Source organism: Amborella trichopoda, chromosome 8 (genome assembly GCF_054954075.1).
Source record: "Amborella trichopoda isolate Santa Cruz 75 chromosome 8, AtrichopodaSantaCruz75HAP2 v2.0, whole genome shotgun sequence".
NCBI classification, from domain to species: Eukaryota; Viridiplantae; Streptophyta; class Magnoliopsida; order Amborellales; family Amborellaceae; genus Amborella; species Amborella trichopoda.
In genome coordinates, this window is record NC_142343.1 from 34161668 (window position 1) to 34178118 (window position 16451).

General features: G+C 36.1%; 1 protein-coding gene across 35 annotated transcripts in view; it reads right to left on the reverse strand.

Annotated features, from left to right (window-relative positions):
- The window catches only part of LOC18423512 (protection of telomeres protein 1a), a 37692-nt gene that overhangs the window by 14905 nt on the left and 6336 nt on the right, over positions 1-16451 (reverse strand). For all 35 annotated transcript variants that reach the window (XR_016061059.1, XR_016061054.1, XR_016061057.1 and 32 more), the window contains one exon: positions 9487-9676. Coding sequence is in view for 20 of the 35 variants with exons in the window: in XM_006828113.4 (XP_006828176.1) it covers positions 9487-9676 (190 nt within the window). In the remaining 15 variants the exon portion in view is untranslated. The remainder of the gene's footprint in view (positions 1-9486; positions 9677-16451) is intronic.

The window sequence follows — 16451 nt, forward strand, 5'->3', positions numbered from 1 at the left end:
TGAACTTCCCACACTTCCCAATTTCTTAGAATAATGTTGGCATGATATTTAACTCATACGGGCTTTGACCAGCTAACTCTACCATTGCCAGTCCCAAGACCAGATAAGCGAGGATGATTACTTTAGGTTAGCAGCCAGCAAAAAACTTTTGCCACATCCCTATCATGAATCCTGATCCATCATATATCAATGTTAGGGTGTTCCCTATAAGTTATATGTTGTACCGGCACCGGGGTGTAGTGAGAAATAGGCAAGAGTTGGCTAGGGCTTCCTTGGAAGTGAAGCGCCTCAATGACACCAGGATGAGATGATAAGTAGGCAAGGGTTCATGTGCTATTTTGGATGAAAGAGGGTAAAAGAACAAGTTTAAGAGAATGGAATTCATCTGGTCATATGAAATGTAAAGACTCTCTCAAGCAAGAGTATGGAGTTAGTGGATACAATGAGACAAAGGAGACTTAACATAGCTTGTTTACAAGAAACTAAGTGGAAAGGGGTAAAAGCTAAGGAAATTGATAGATATAAATTTTTGCATATAAAAAAGAATAGTAATAAAACTAGCGTAGGTATACTAAAAGACAAAGATTTAAATGATAGAGTAGTAGATGTTAAAAAAATAGGTGATAGGCTCTTATTAATTGAACTTGTATTATAAGTGTTGGGATTTTGTTGAATTTAAAGCCCGTGAGAGCATGCAAATAGAAATTAGAGTGGATTATGCACTTCAGTGGGAGTGCATGTGTTGGTTAACTAACTTGTGGCCAACCAATTTATGGCCCTGATCATGTCCAAAACACTTACCTCTGGGCATATGACACTACCATTGAGGATTTCTAGAGGGTCATCCGTTGTTGAGGTCAGAGAGATGCCTAATGATAGTTTATAGGCAAGCTTTGTGGTCTCTTGTCTGTAGTAGGAAGCCTCTAAGAGCAAAGGCTAAATCCTCAACAAACTTATGCACAACTGGTACACATGATAGCCACATTCTGGAAAGCAACCATGTAAAGGCATACATGTATATGTGCATAGAAAGAGTCCCCCTTGCACTATAGTGTTGATCTTAAAGGGGAACATGTAATCCATATTCCGAGATTGCAGTTTTACTATTTATTGGCTAGATTTGACTAACCAATTATAAGCCCTGGCAAGAGACATAGGTCATGGTCTCATTATGTTGGTTTGATAAGATAGTCAAGGATCACGATTACTAGGTTGTGTGGAGTGCCTTGACAATTACGTTTTCTTGACCCATTGGTACCAATCCACTTTAGATATTTTTTCAGCTTAAGAGAAGGTTTTTTGTGAATTTTAAATATTTTATAATATTTTTTAGAGTTTTCTCAAATTAGTTTATTGCTCAAAACCCTAAAAAAGGCAGTGTTGTAAATTCCAAAATTCCAAGGCCATTGTGGGACCCATGTTGGGGGGAGAAGGCCTAGTCCCACACAGTGGGGCCTCATATGGGTGTGGGATGTGGGTCCCATATGGCCCACACATCTATGTGGAGTGAGGATGCCCATGTCTTTTCTTTAATAAGTACTAATTAAGTTTAATAATCTTTTAATAAAGATATAGTTTGTTAGAGGAAATCTTGAGAAAAATTTTGAGAAAGATTTTGTGGCCATATTTTGTGGAAATAGAGAATGTTTTCCATTTGGAAAACATTATTTTAATTTTTCATTTTGACCAAATCTTTTTTTATTATGACCTCCAACAATCTTTTTGTGAGAGGAAAGGAAATTCTAGTCAAAATAGAAGACGAGACTGACTGAGCTTATCCTAAGTTGACCAAAAGTGGATGTAAGTCAAGAATTCAAATGATAAGGTTCCCAGATTCCTCCCTAATCATGACAATGATTTGTTGGATGGATAGCTCAAATTTGTTTCTCTCACCTCATAGATTACCTAGGCGACATATGGCCAAGAAGAATTCCAATTCAGATAAGCATATTTGGACCCCTTGAAAGTTATAAAAAGAGGGAAGCCCTCCTCATTCTGACCACTTGATTTATTAGCCTCTCTCTCCCCCCCTCTCTCCTCCATGTTCTCTCTCTTTCTCTCTCTAAAAGAGGTGAAGGTGGCATGCACCACCAAAGTAAACTTGGTGTGGCATGTCCAACCAAAGACGAGAGAGGGGCACACTCAAGCTGAAAAAGAAAAAAGGAGGTGCCTTATGGCATGCCCTATGAGTCTTAAAGGGTTACAGAAAACCCTAGATCTCACATATGCTCTTTTAAACCCCAAGGTTTGAAAAAGGTATTGCCTAAGGAGCTTCCCGACTCAAAGAATTCAGCAGGGCCAATAGGATCAAAGTGCGTCATCCGCGAAGTAATCACGGTGGGATGTATCAAGTCCTAAGAGGATAACCTTAGGCAAAGCTGAGTAAGTCTTCTTGGTTGTTCTTAGTTTATTTTTCAGTCATTATTGCTATTTGTATTACAATTTTTAGGAACATCATTTGCATTAGAAAGAATAAAAGTTTGTATCCAGGTCCATGGATTTATGGCCTCACTGAGAGTATGGCCTTTAATAGAGCAAAATAGCGGATCATGATTTATGTAGCCGACCCTAATTAATTGGGAAAAGGCTATGATGATGACGATTCAGCCCTTGGATTGAGTTGTGTTTATTTAGCCCTAAAAAGAAATATCCTAGGTCGTATATAGTGTTGATTTTCTTATTTACATTATTATTTTGTGGTACTAGTAAACGGAACTCAGTTATATTAATAAAAGAAAAGGGAAAATTTTTATTTTATTTACAGAATTTCACATTGCCACTTCTTTCAAGGATATGAGATGATTAATGTAATTAGTGCTTATGCGCCACATGTAAGATTAGATGATAGAATAAAACGAGAATTGTAAGAGGAAATGGATGGACTACTCTAAGGAATACCAAATGGAGAGGAGATTTTTAGGAGGTGACTTAAATGGTCATGTAGGAAAAAATACTAAAGGATATGAAAGGGTAAATGGAGGATATGAATTTGGGGAAAGAAACGAGATAGATGATGCTATTCTTGATTTCACTACGGCTAACAATCTAACAATAACAAATAATTACTTTAAAAGAGAGAGATGAAAAATTAATCACGTACAAAACTAGATCATATAAAAGCCAGATAGACATTTTTCTATTAAGAAGACAAAACGATCATCATATAAAGAGTGTAAGATTATCTTGAGAGAGTTTGACCCCACAACATAGACTCATGGTTATAGATGTTTGAATTAAGAGATAAAAGGAAAAGAGTGACATTAATGGGTGTCCAAGAATTAGGTGTTAGAACTTAAAAAGGGACAAAAGAGACTTATTTAGGAATAAATTGTAAAATAAGTTTTAAGAGAATCTAGAGGAAAAAGACTTTCAGAAAAGGAACTTAGTAGTAGAATGATGAGGTTCAAAAGGTTATTAGAGAAAAATGAGCATTTTACAAATTATAGTAAGATAATATAAATGACCAAAATTTAGAAGAATGTAAAAAAGGCAAGAAGAACGTTAATAAAATAGTAAGGCTAAACTTAAGGCATATAATGATCTATAGAATAAATTGGGGACAAGAGACGGTTAAAATGATATCTTCAAACTAGCAAAATTGAGAGTGAGGAAGTATAGGGACTTAGATCATGTTAAATGCATTAAGAGTAAGGACTAGAGGGTGTTGGTGAAGAATGATGAGGCCATTAAAAGGTGAAGAATATATTTTCATATATTGTTAAATAACGAACACTTTGGAAGCTCAGAATTAGGAGCAACCGTTGACATAAATGAGAGTGGGGTTATAGATACTTTCATAAAATTAGGATATCTGACGTGAAAGAAACTTTGAGAAAAATGAAGATAGGAAAGGTTCTACGACCAGATGGTATATTCAGTAGAGGTTCGAATGTGCATGGGAGAGATTGGCATATTCTAGTTGATAAAGTTGTTGAACAAAATTTTGAGAACAAAGAAAATGCTAGATGAATAAAGGCAATGTACTATGGTACCTATTTACAAGAACGAAGGAGACATACATAAATGTACGAACCATAGTTGTTGGAAACCCCTGAGAATCTGAATCGTATTAAGAACCGGAATCACATAATCACTACCGGCTAGAATATTCCTATCTTAAGAATTGTTGTCCGTACAATAGGAATCGTGGGGAACGAGATTCCTAGTTTTTGAGAATCGTGTTTCAACCGAAATATATCCAAGTTTCATCCACATATGGACTCAAGATTCCGTCCTCCTTGGAATCGAGATTCCCATTACCCTAGAATCAACACTCCAGGAGTCAAGATTCATTAATATGCACAATCAAGTTTTCGACATCTATGGAATCGAGTTTACGATATATGTGGAACAGAGATATGTTGTTGTTTCGAATCGTGATTCTAACATATTTGGAATCAAGTTTCTGAAGTATATGGATCAAAGATCCGTGCCAGTTTGAGATAGAGATTTACAATAATATAGACTAAGGAATACGTTTAACGACCCCTACCAGGAATCAATATTTCATTTTTATGGAGAAAGAAGCCCCAAAATAAGGAATTCAATTTCCTTAGTTCTGAAAAATGGTTTCTAAAGATGTTTCAAATTGAGATTCCGAAATTAAGGAATCGAGTTTCCTTGGTTCCGAAAAACAGTTTCCATGGAGATTCCTTAACAAAACGCGGAATCAAGTTTCGAAACCGGAATCGTGAGGTCGGTGGAGATTCCTTAACTGGCCTAGGCAGCCGCCTGAACCCGCATAAGCGGGCACCCCCAGGGGCAGAAATGCCCCCCATTGAGGGCATTTCTTTTATCATTTTTTTAATATTAAAGGGGCAAAATTATGGGTTTTAGGTTCATTTGAAACCTAAAACCCATTAGAGCCAATTACAGAGAGAAAAACCCCACAATTTTTTTATTTCTACTGGGCCGTCCAGGTTCTGGGCGCCCGCCTAAGCGTTGGGCGGCCTGGACCCCCCAGGCCGCCTAGGCGCCGCAAAACACTTTTTGAAACACTGATGGCTATTGTCCTACTTAGGCAATGGATTGAGAAGTTTAAGGAGCAGAGAAAAGACATCCACATGGTCTTTATTGATTTGGGTAAAAAAAGACAAGATTTGGTGGGTGCTAGAAAACAAAAGAGTCTCAAAAGGATATATTAATATTATTAGGGATATCTATGAGGGAGTACTAACTATTGAGAGCACAACTAGTGGAGAAACAAGTGAGTTTCTAATAACAGTAGACGAACATCATATCTCTTTCCTTTAGTTATGGACGAGTTAACTAGGCATCCACAAGATGAGGTCCTGTGAAATGTGTTCTTTGTGAATGACATAGTTTGATTGATGAAACTAGAGACAGCGTTAACACAAAGTTAGATTTTTGACGGGATGCAATAGAATCTAAAGATTTTAAAATTAGTTGGACTAATAAAAAATATATAAAATGTAAGTTTAATAATAATAAAAGCAGAAATGAGGACTTAGTTAAGATTGATGACGAAGAAGTACCTAGATGATATTGTTTTGGATATCTTGGGTCGATAATTCATGAGAAATGAGAGATTGAGAAAGATGCTACCCATAGAATTGGAGTTAGATGGGCACAGTAAAGATGCACCTATGGAGTCATATATGATTGTTACGTATCAATAAAACTAAAGGAAAAATTCTATAAGATGGTTGTCAGACCAACTATGCTCTATGAGACGGATTGTTGGGTGGTCAAGAAATAACGTAACCATAGAATCTTGAGAAAGAATTCAAAATGAATACATTTAAGGGAACTTAAGGATAGCTCCATTAGGCGATAAAATGGGGAAAAGCAGACGTAGTTGTCTGATTATATGCAGCATCGACATAGAACAACACCGATTAGGAGAGGCGGTTTGGTTCAAGTGGAAGCCACTAAAAGGACAAGGAGAAGACCCCAAATGACATGGATAGAAGTAGGGATAAAGATATGGTAACTTATGATCTAACTAAGGTATGGGCCTCGATAGAGGATAACGGCAGAAGAGGATTCTTGTGGCCAACCCCAAATAATTGGGATAAGGCTAAGCTGATGATGATGATGGGCTTTGACTAGCTCCGAAACGAACTACACAGATTTGAGTAATGTTTTTTAATAAAAAATAATTTTCCTTCGATGATGCTTTCAATAATAAAACCAATAGAAACACTATTTTGGATGTTCATTTAGAGGTTTCCCTAAAAAAGAACTCTAAGAGATAAAGACCTATGGACATGCAAACAAGGCCCAGGGATATTTGTGTGAGATAAGAGAGTGAGAGCATCAGTTAGAAAGATGAAAATCAAGGGAAACTATTGTTCTATGTGACTTCAATAATTTATGAAATAAGAAAAAAATCCAGGAGAGAGTCACCTAGAGGTATATCTGCTTTCAGGATATCCTTTGGTGGGAGGTTTCATCAAGGGTTTGCATAGAAACCATCTTCCTCCCTCAAGACTATTTTTTTTATTTTTTAATTAACTTGTAAAAGTTTCAAGCATTGATTGGTGTGTTTTCCAGTTTGGTTCAAACTCTGAAATCAAAAACCCTAAGCTATGTAACTTTCAGAATATTAATGAACCCATTATATTTCACTTTCTGCCATGTCAAATTCCATATTTTGATGGTTATTCCATTGGGTGCAGTTTGCATGGAGCCGAGGCTCTAAATAATCAAATTAGAGCCCACCTTCAAATAGTGTCGAGAAATCTGGTTTCAATATTGGAAATCTTTTACTAGCCTTAAAATATATTTTCATCTTTAATTATAAAATTTAAATCTTAAAAAAATAGTGTAGATCAAGAAAATCTATGAAAGCTTGAATAACTTAAAAATTGACGGTCCAAAACTGCATTACAAAATGCACTATTTCCAAAACTTGAAATCCATTTTTTTCTCAAGTCCATGCATCTTGATATCGATGATCAAGTTGAGGATATTTGGGCATCAAAACAACCTCTTCTAATGAAATTTTTGAGGTAGGGTCTAATTTGATTGCTTAGAGCCTAGGATCTATATAAACTTTTCCCTATTCCATTTTCTTAGATGACATAGTTTCTTGACAATCATGTACGAAAATGTATTTCTCAAAAGGTGACTTATCAGTGTTGGTCATGTGTTGTGAACATGTCACAGTACAACCCCACAAACTCTGATATGTTAATATTACCATAGAAAAACTTAAAAATTAGAAAAATAAAAGACGTAACTTTCAGAAAACAATTTTGAAAATGCATCATGGATCTTCCCTCTCACTTCTAAGAAAGTGGAAATTGCACATGTTGATACTTTTAAGAAAATGTCAAAAACTCTTCTTGTTATCTATCTTTCCCAACTCTTTTTGTGAAGTGTTGACCCTCATTGAGAAGTGCCAGCATCTTCAAACTTTAATTAAGGCGTCACATCAAAGGAATATTGTGGAGAATAAAAGCAAATGATATTGGCAGACCCTACGAGGGCGTTTGGATACTTAGAAATACATTTGCAGAAATGTATTTCAGTGGAAATGACACATTTCTAGCGTTTGGATCGAAATTTTGGGACTGAAATGTATTTTTGGCCCACAATTGTTTTGTTCATTTCAACCCAAAAATAAAGAAATCTTTATCATTGTCTTAACCCTCTAAAATTGATTTCCAGCTAGATTTCTCTCTTATAGAAACATCCAATTTATAAAATATAATTAATTCGGCAAAAACACCACCATGAATTATAGAGAGATACTATCTCATACTTTATATTTTATAATAAGAAACTATCTTAAAATTTTAGACAGAGAAACTATTTCTAATTTTAGAGAAGGAAGATATCAAAATTTTTTAGAGAGAGAAATCATCTCAAAAAAAAAATAGAGAGAAACGATTTCAAATTTTAAGTTTTAAAGAGAAAATATCTTAAAAGTTTAGAGAGAGGAACTATTTCAAATTTAAAGTTTTAAAGAAAAAATATCTTAAAATTTTAGAAAGACAAACTATATCAAATTTTAGAGAGAAGAATCTAAATATGTTTTAGAGACAGAAACTATCTCAAATTTAAAGTTTTACAGAGAGAAAGTACTTGAAAATCTTAGAGAGAGAAACTATATCAAACTTTTTAGAGAGAGAAACAATCTGAAATTTTAATTTTTATAAAGAGAAAGTACCTCAAAATTCTTAGAGAGAAATTTTATCAAATTTTAAGTTTTAGAGAGAAAGTATCTAAAAAAAAACTAAAAAAAATGAAAACTATCTCAAATTTTAAGTGTTTAGAAAGATAAAGTATCTTAAAATTTTAGAGAGAGAAACTATATCAAATTTTAGAGAGAGACTATCTCAAATTTTAAGTTTTAGAGAGAGCACGTGCATGAAAATTTTTTTCAAGAGAAAATATATCAAAATTTTTAGAGAGAGAAACTATATCAAAAGAAACTCTGTTAAATTTTATGTTTTAGAGAGAGAAAGTACTTGAAAAATTTTAGAGAGAAAGATATCTCAAAATTTTTAGAGAGAAACTATATGAAAAATTTTAAAGAGAGAAACTTAGAGAAAGTATTTGAAAAATTTTAGAGAGAGAAATTGTCTCTAATTTTTAGAGAGAGAAACTATATCAAATTTTAAGTTTCATAGAGAGAGTATCTTAAAATTTTAAGAGAGAGAAAAGATCTCAAAAATTTAGAGAAAGTACTTAAATATTTTTAGTCAGAGAAACTATCTTAAAAATTTTAGAGAGAGAAATTATCTCAACTTCTAAGTTTTAGGGAGAGAAAATATCTTAAAATTTTAGAGAGAGAAACTATATCGAATTTTAGAGAGAGAAATTAGTTGAAATACTTTAGAGAGAAATTATCTCTAATATGTAGAGAGAGAAACTACCTCAAATTTAATAATAAAAAAAGACATTATAATGAATAGTATAATAAAAATAGTTAACGAAATTTAAAAAAAAAAAAAAAAAATGTTATGCATCCATCAAAAATGTATTTTCTATGAAAATAGAATATCTAGAGTAATCTATTTCCATGGATACAAACAGCCCCTACATGTTAAAGGGTTCATTCTTGAGAAGGGTTTGACACCTCTAAATTAAATCGGATGCTACCAACTAGTGCTAAGTTTCCATGGTGTGTGGAAATGTTGATATGCTACATAAATATAAGAAGAAAGTGATAGGATAACACTGCTTGCGAATCTAGGTAGACTTAATGAACCTCAATATCAAATATCTAGGGTTCTTATACACCAATACTAATTTCATGAAAAATCAACAGGCTATGAACGCGCATTCATGTATACCATAGCATTCCAACTAACCATAAAAGCCAAATGACAATCAAATTATTACAAGTAAAAAGTATATGACCAAATGCTTCACAAACCATCACTCATGCCGAAATTACTTCACATGTCAATATAAACTCAAACACAGGTATTTTTTGTCACCAACACATATTTGAGCATCAAAATATATTAACAGAAAACCTTAGTCTTCACAATACTAGCAAATAAGAAGTACCTTTCTGGAACTCGAAATTTTTCAACCAAGTTCTTAGCTGGGTTATGTATTTCCTGTCATGATCTGTAATATAGGGACTCGAAGAGAACTGATACGGAATAAAACGTTTACCAGACTTCCCTTCAAATAAAGAAAAAGAAGAAAACTTCTTGTTGAAACGAGCATACACCTCACCAGTGAAGATGTTAATCTGCATGACCAATGCACTAGTTACTACTGGATGTCCAAATGATTTAAGTTTCTTTCACACATACATCCTATGATCAGAAAGGTTACACATTTTTCCTAATAAGAATAGAAAAGTTACTCTTTAGTCAAAGGACAGGAAATCTATGAATTAATAAATTTACAGGATATTATTCCAACATAAATACATGAGATTTATAACTTCATGGCAACATTAGGTGTGAAAAGTGAAATATAGAAATTATTAAATTTATAAATTCATGGCAACATTAGGTGTGGAAAGTCAACTATAGAAATTATTTACTAATCATAATCAATGTTGTAAATAAGATATTTTGCCCTTATCCATACAATAGATTCAAAAATGCTGTTATAGCATTTTCCTATAGAGGAAGTACTTGTACTATGAATAACCATCAATTTCCCAGGGAAAAGCAGAAAAAAGATGATGATGATGATGTTAACTTTTAAAATTTTGACCACAAATGTTCAATCCTCATGAATTGTACCAATGGATCTTTTTAATATATAAATTACGAGATTGGCAATGTTCATTTGATCAGCGTGCTGCATGATATATGCTCACTTTCCAAGCACTTGAGCCATTTAGAGTGTCACTCACAAACAATACATAAAAAACCTTCCAATGTTCACCAGCACAGTGGTCAAACCAGCTAGATATCCACTCCAGGCCAATTGGGTCCTGCCAATGCACAAACCAGCCAGACCTTTTTTTCCAAAAAATTTGAAATAGATAGAATACTCACCAAACAAATGTGTAGAGAATAAAAAATAGGCTAGTCTTTTCAAACTAGAGGCAGTTTTTGAGGAAAATAGAGCCGTATAAGAACTGGAAATAAGATTAAACAGGGAGAGAGAGTATTGCTTGCAGTTATTCGATGGAATTTGTGTATGTGAATGCCTTGAGTGTGATATGGTGATGGTGTCAAGGAAAAGGAGCAAGAGAGCGACAAAGAGTCCAAAGTAATCAAACTGATGGAATCCTGTAGTTTGCCCCCCTCGTGTGTGTGTGTGATGTAAATAACATCAACGAGCTGGTTGGACCATGATAACATTTTTGAATTTGAAGTAGGGACAAATATGGAATTCCAGAATTTGTTGAGTACACTTTTGTAATTTGTCATAAAAGGGTTATTTTGGGTTTTAGTGTAAAGCCAAGGATAGAATAGAGTGTTGTAGATTACCCATGTATGTCAACAAGTCAGAGTAGAGTAATTGGTGTTTAGAGTTTCCAATGAGTTAGCCTCAATGATATACCTATGCATGGGAATTTGGTTGCATGAATGGAGAAATATAACTTGAGACCTAGATTGCATGCAAGCTGAATTAATTACATGGGAAATAGGGAATATGGGTATTTTAGTCCTTTTACTATTTTATTGGGGGTATTTTGCTCAATCTTTAGATCCAGGGAAGGGGTTCTTAAACATAGAACTTACTATAACAATTGGATAATTCTACAGTTGATGATTTTATTAATGAAATCAAAAAAATTTCCAACTTGGTGTACAGATAGAGTGTGTGTTCCCAACTTTTGGAAGGCCATCTACTACACTTGGCAAGACTAGGGGCTGAAAATCCCTTGCTCTTTCACTCCCTCGATCGAGATCAAGGAAGCTTGGTCAATGTTGTAAAATCGGCCTCAGGCCTATCCTTTCTGGTGTTGGTTTTACACTATTTAGTATAAGAGCCACAGTTGAGCTTCGTCGATTTTGATGGCTGCACGGGATAGAGGACGTGGCTGAAGATATGGAGCTCACGACTTTGATAAGATGGCAGAAAGGGTGAATAACCTAAAGGAGTTGGCGACCTTGCTAATGTATGATCGGATGTTTGAGAGGGTGAGTTGCCTAAAGAAAACAGTAGCCATGCTGATGCATGAGAGAAATTACATGGGCATGATAAGGCCTATGGTGACGAGACCAACATGTATGAATTCCTATGGCACGCACCATGAGTCGAAGATCAAATTGGTGTCAGACGGGTGAAAGCCATGGTATGATCACAGTCAAGAGTTTGATGCACAATGTCACGCGATCGATGATGATTTGAGCAGGTACTATGGACTTCTATCAGAGGAAAACCATGGAGGAACTGTATTCTCATAAAATGAGTTTCAAAATCAGCACATCATGGACTGGGACTCACCACCAGCCTTTGACAAGTAATTGGATGAAGATTAAGGTGCTGAAGGTGATAATGACTTCAATGGTGATCCAATTGTTGAAGAGGATCAAGAAGAAGATCCTACCTTTAGAGAGGATTTCGTGAATCTTCTCCTTGATGAAGACCTAGGTGAAAGTGACGAATTAGCTCCTAAGATTATTATCATAACTGGTTTCTTTTTCCCCGAAGGAATAAGTGAAAGAATAATGTTAATGACGAAGGTAAAGATGCTGATGAGGAGACAATTAGAGGGGAAACTGCAAAGAGCTCCTTTTCTCTCAATGATGGTGGTGGCGAACCTTTGTATTTCCATTCAAAGGGCTTTACTCCCCAACTGTATGCTGCTGAACTTGGTTGTTCTCTCTATCTCTTACCTGAATTTAGGGTGTCACATGAGGTTCACACCAAAGAGTTCAAGGTAATTTCCCCTAAACTCTCAGTTGGTGAGCTTAGCATAGGGGATGCTCACCAAATGGTGGCTGAAATCATTCTCTATGAGGGAACTCAGGCTAAGTTGTCGCTTTGCTTTTATAGAAAAACCAACTTTGTTCCTTATCATCTTCCCCCAAAACTTAAACCCAAGGAACCTAATATCTGCATCTCGACTTTACAAAATTCAGCAAGAACAGCCTCAGAGTTCAAAGGTTTTCTTGCATCTCAAGAGAAGAGTTCTCTTCAACTGTGTTTATGGCCGATAGCATTGATCGTTGGCATTGCAGCTGTCTTAGTTTTCAATGTGCACAAAACAATGATGGATGAGATGTCTATGAAATGCATCATAACCTGGAAAACATTGATTTTGAATTGCATATCTTTAAGATTGAGTTACAATGTTTCTAAGAGATGAAAAACCCTGGATTTTGGTCTTCTCAATTTCCCCTTGCTGGTATTGCTACATCAAAGTGGTGCAGTGGATGATTAGGGAGTATGGGACTGCTAAGCATACCTGTGTTAGAGCTCTGAAACATGGGTTTAGTGGTAATATTTGCACCAGCATTGCACTATCATGAGCTCATTACAAGATTGGGAATCTCCTATCAGCAGATTTAATGCTCAAACTAACAAATCATTGAGTTGAGATTTCCTACAAAATTATTTTGAATAGATATCTCCGAGGATGTATGATTAGAAGTAAATCAAGACTCTTCCCTCCTATGCTTATTCATAGTTCTAAACCAAGTTATTTTGATCTTCTTGTCGTTGCTAGTGCATACTTGCGCTTGAACTCAAGGAATTTAGTCTTGGATGTTCAAGTTCATGGAGAACTTTAAGTTGGGCATAGATTCACATTTCCATGTGGTTTATTGCATTATTACTTGCTTTGACTCATTGGAGTGTGCATATTCTCTTGAAAATTGGCAAAAGCAAGGCATTATCGAACGGATCTCTGATAGGAGATTGTGTTGTCCATGTCCATGGAGGCATTACTCTGAGCTATGTTTTACAACTCAATGCTTTGGGCCTGAAAATGGAAAATTTAGCAACGCTCTGCAAATCTCAAGCATGCAAAGCAGGTAAGATCTCATATTGAATATGAAACCTCAAGTGGGTTTTACTAGATATTTTGTGTTTTAGAGAGGCATTCAAGGTATTTCTTGAGCCATGCTTTAACTTTATTGGGAGTTGTGATGAACGTAATGTTGGTCATGCAGGTACTGGCCATGTGAGAACCAAGGGTGTTGGTGCTTGTTTTATTACTTTCATAGATGGTGTTCTCAGTGAACTTAACACCATTTGCTGAATTTTGCAGCAAAGAATTACAAATGATGTGTTCGACTCTGATGAATAGCTTGAGTGGTGCAAAGGCTAAGTGACACTAATATCTCCACTATATTGGAGGAGAGCAAACTTGTTTACATCAGCGTAAGCTACTACTTGTGTGTCATTCTTCACCAAACCGTGAGCAGCGAGGCCATACCTTTCTTCCTTGCACTAAATCAGAGCAATCAGCTAGACCTTGAGGCTACAGTTGAAATAACTACAAAATTCTTTAACAAAGTAGTGAAGCCAGTACTAGCAACGGGGCCAATTTCAGAGTTGCAAAGGTGGGCGAAAGTGAAACATTGATCAAGCGCCTGGATGCTAGTGGTTGAGTAATAGCTATCATGTGACCAGATAAGAGACCAACCTTTTATAGCCAAAGATCGGTCAATTACTGTTCACACTGATCGGGTGGTGAAGGCTAATAGCCTAGCATTTGGTTGTCTTCCAATGAAGCACTTCCTAAAAGCCATGGTGAAGAGGTTAAATTTGTATTACCTTAGATTCTCGAGCATTTACTATCATTGCTCTAAACTGATTGCTGTGGATGTTGGAGGCCAAGTTCATCTACAGGTTTAAAAGAGAATAATGCTTGCGATACTCGAAGCAAACCATCCTTTCTAAGCTGACACATGAGAGTGTTGCAGGACTTTTGGAGAGATGAGAAGAAATGGGCTGGGATTCAATTAGATCTCTCTTGCAGCTTTGTTTAGAGCTCGCAAGTGCACCAAGAGATTCATGTATGAAGAGCCAGTCCATGCTCAAATGCTAAAGTTGAGGCTTGGTTTTGACAATTTTTCAATGAGTTCTTTCCTACCTACGTATATTGATTGTGAGATTGTAGAAACCCATTAGAAGTAAGATTTTTGTTTTTGCAATGGTTCAAACTTCTTTGATGGGTAGCGACTCTTCTTCAGTGCCAACATTATGCTTTGATCTTTCCATGTGAAACATGTTGCCTACCATGTATGTAAAGCGTGGGACCATCAAAAACATGGAGTTCGACCACATGCCTCATAAGGATAAATCCCATGGAGCTAGAGTCAAAGATATAGAGATCATATGCATAGAAATTTAGTTGTATGAATGGGGAAATCTTACTTGGGAATTAGGTTATATGCAAGCTGATTTAATTGTATGGGAAATAGACAGTTGGGGTAGTTTGGTTATTTTACTATTTTATTAGGTATATTTTGGTCAATGTTTAGGTCCAGCGAAGGGGTCTTATATATGGAACATTACTGTAACAGTTGGACAGTTTTTCAGTTGATGATTTTGATTAATGAAATTGAAAAATTCCTCCTACTTGATGTAGAGAGAGAGTGTGTTCCCAACCTTGAGTTGAAGGGCCATCTACTTGGTATAGTGGCAAGAGTAGGGGATGCAAATCCCCTTACTCTTTCATTCCCTTGATCGAGATCAAGGAAGCCGGGGTTGGTTGCTGCAAAATCGGCCCTGGATCTATCATTTCCAATGCTGGTTCGCACCACTCTCTCTCTCTCTCTCTCTCTCTCTCTCTCTCTCTCTCTCTCTCACACACACACACACACACACACACACACATCAAATTGATGGAAGCCTTTAGTTTGCCTCTCTCTCTCTCTCTCTCAGACACACACACACATCCACACATCAAACTAATGGAACCCTATAGCAGTTCAAAAACGTTACTGATGGAACCCTATATTTGCCCCCCCCCCTACCTCGGGCAAAACCTACCCATTGCCTCTTTCTTGTCTAGCCCTATTCCAAGTTCCTCCTAAGAAAGAGAGATATCAAGTTTCCAAATAAGACTGCCTTTCACATGTCGAGAAGAGAAACAAAGAGAGCTAGGAACAACTTCATAGAGAGAGATTAGGTTTCCAAATAAGAATCATTTTACAAGTAATTCCAAATAAGTCAGGTGGCAGCTCAAGCAAGTGGACATCATCAGAACACCTCTTAAAAACTGTATGGCCATGCCTTTTTGAGGTGCAGCTTGATAAGTCCCAGCTGAAAATTTCTCTCCTTACATGAACATGCACCGTATCTCTTCCTTGGGAAACGAAGGTCTTTGATGTGGAACTGCTTGTGTATTGTACTTCTAATCGCTTAAAGCAATTTCTCTTCAGATCTCTTTATGAATGCTATGGATACAGGCTGCAAAAGCATCAGCATCTTCAGTAACTCGGCCAGTCACAGGTAAGGATGAAATCAATTAGTTGTTGGCAGACCATGTGACATACTCTCTCTCTTACAGAAATCTACAATGTGAGAGGCATCATAGGTTTTTTTTCACATGTTATGAAATATGCCACCTTAAAAACTCTATCAGCTACCACAAAAATAAAATTATGACCTCTCTTTGCCCCGAGATCCATGCTTAGGTCTTCTCATGGGGCTTTCGCAAAGGAGAATAGAGGCATATGTTCTGCCTTTATCCCTTGCCTAGCTGGCATGCCACGCACCTGCTAATAATGTGCATCACATCACACTTAAGACCAGGCTAAAAGAATCAGTTTTCGACAAGGGAAATGGTCATTATTCAACCAAAATGCCCTCCTAAACCTCCCAAATGCAACTCTGGTATAATCTGCTCCCACAAGGAGCCCCATGGAATACAAGCACCATATTAGGGGTAATCATTATGAAAGAATAATATATGAGAAGTAAGACACTAGTCCCATGAAGAAGGGTCACATAAATTTTTCATCATGAAAGATATATGTGTACGATGCACTAGAAGAAGGTCTCATAAATCTTCCCGACATCTAGATTACTAGGATATGCCTGCATGAGCGCTTCAAATCTTCTTACCTCCACCATTCGGGTAGAACAAAAATGAACTGTCA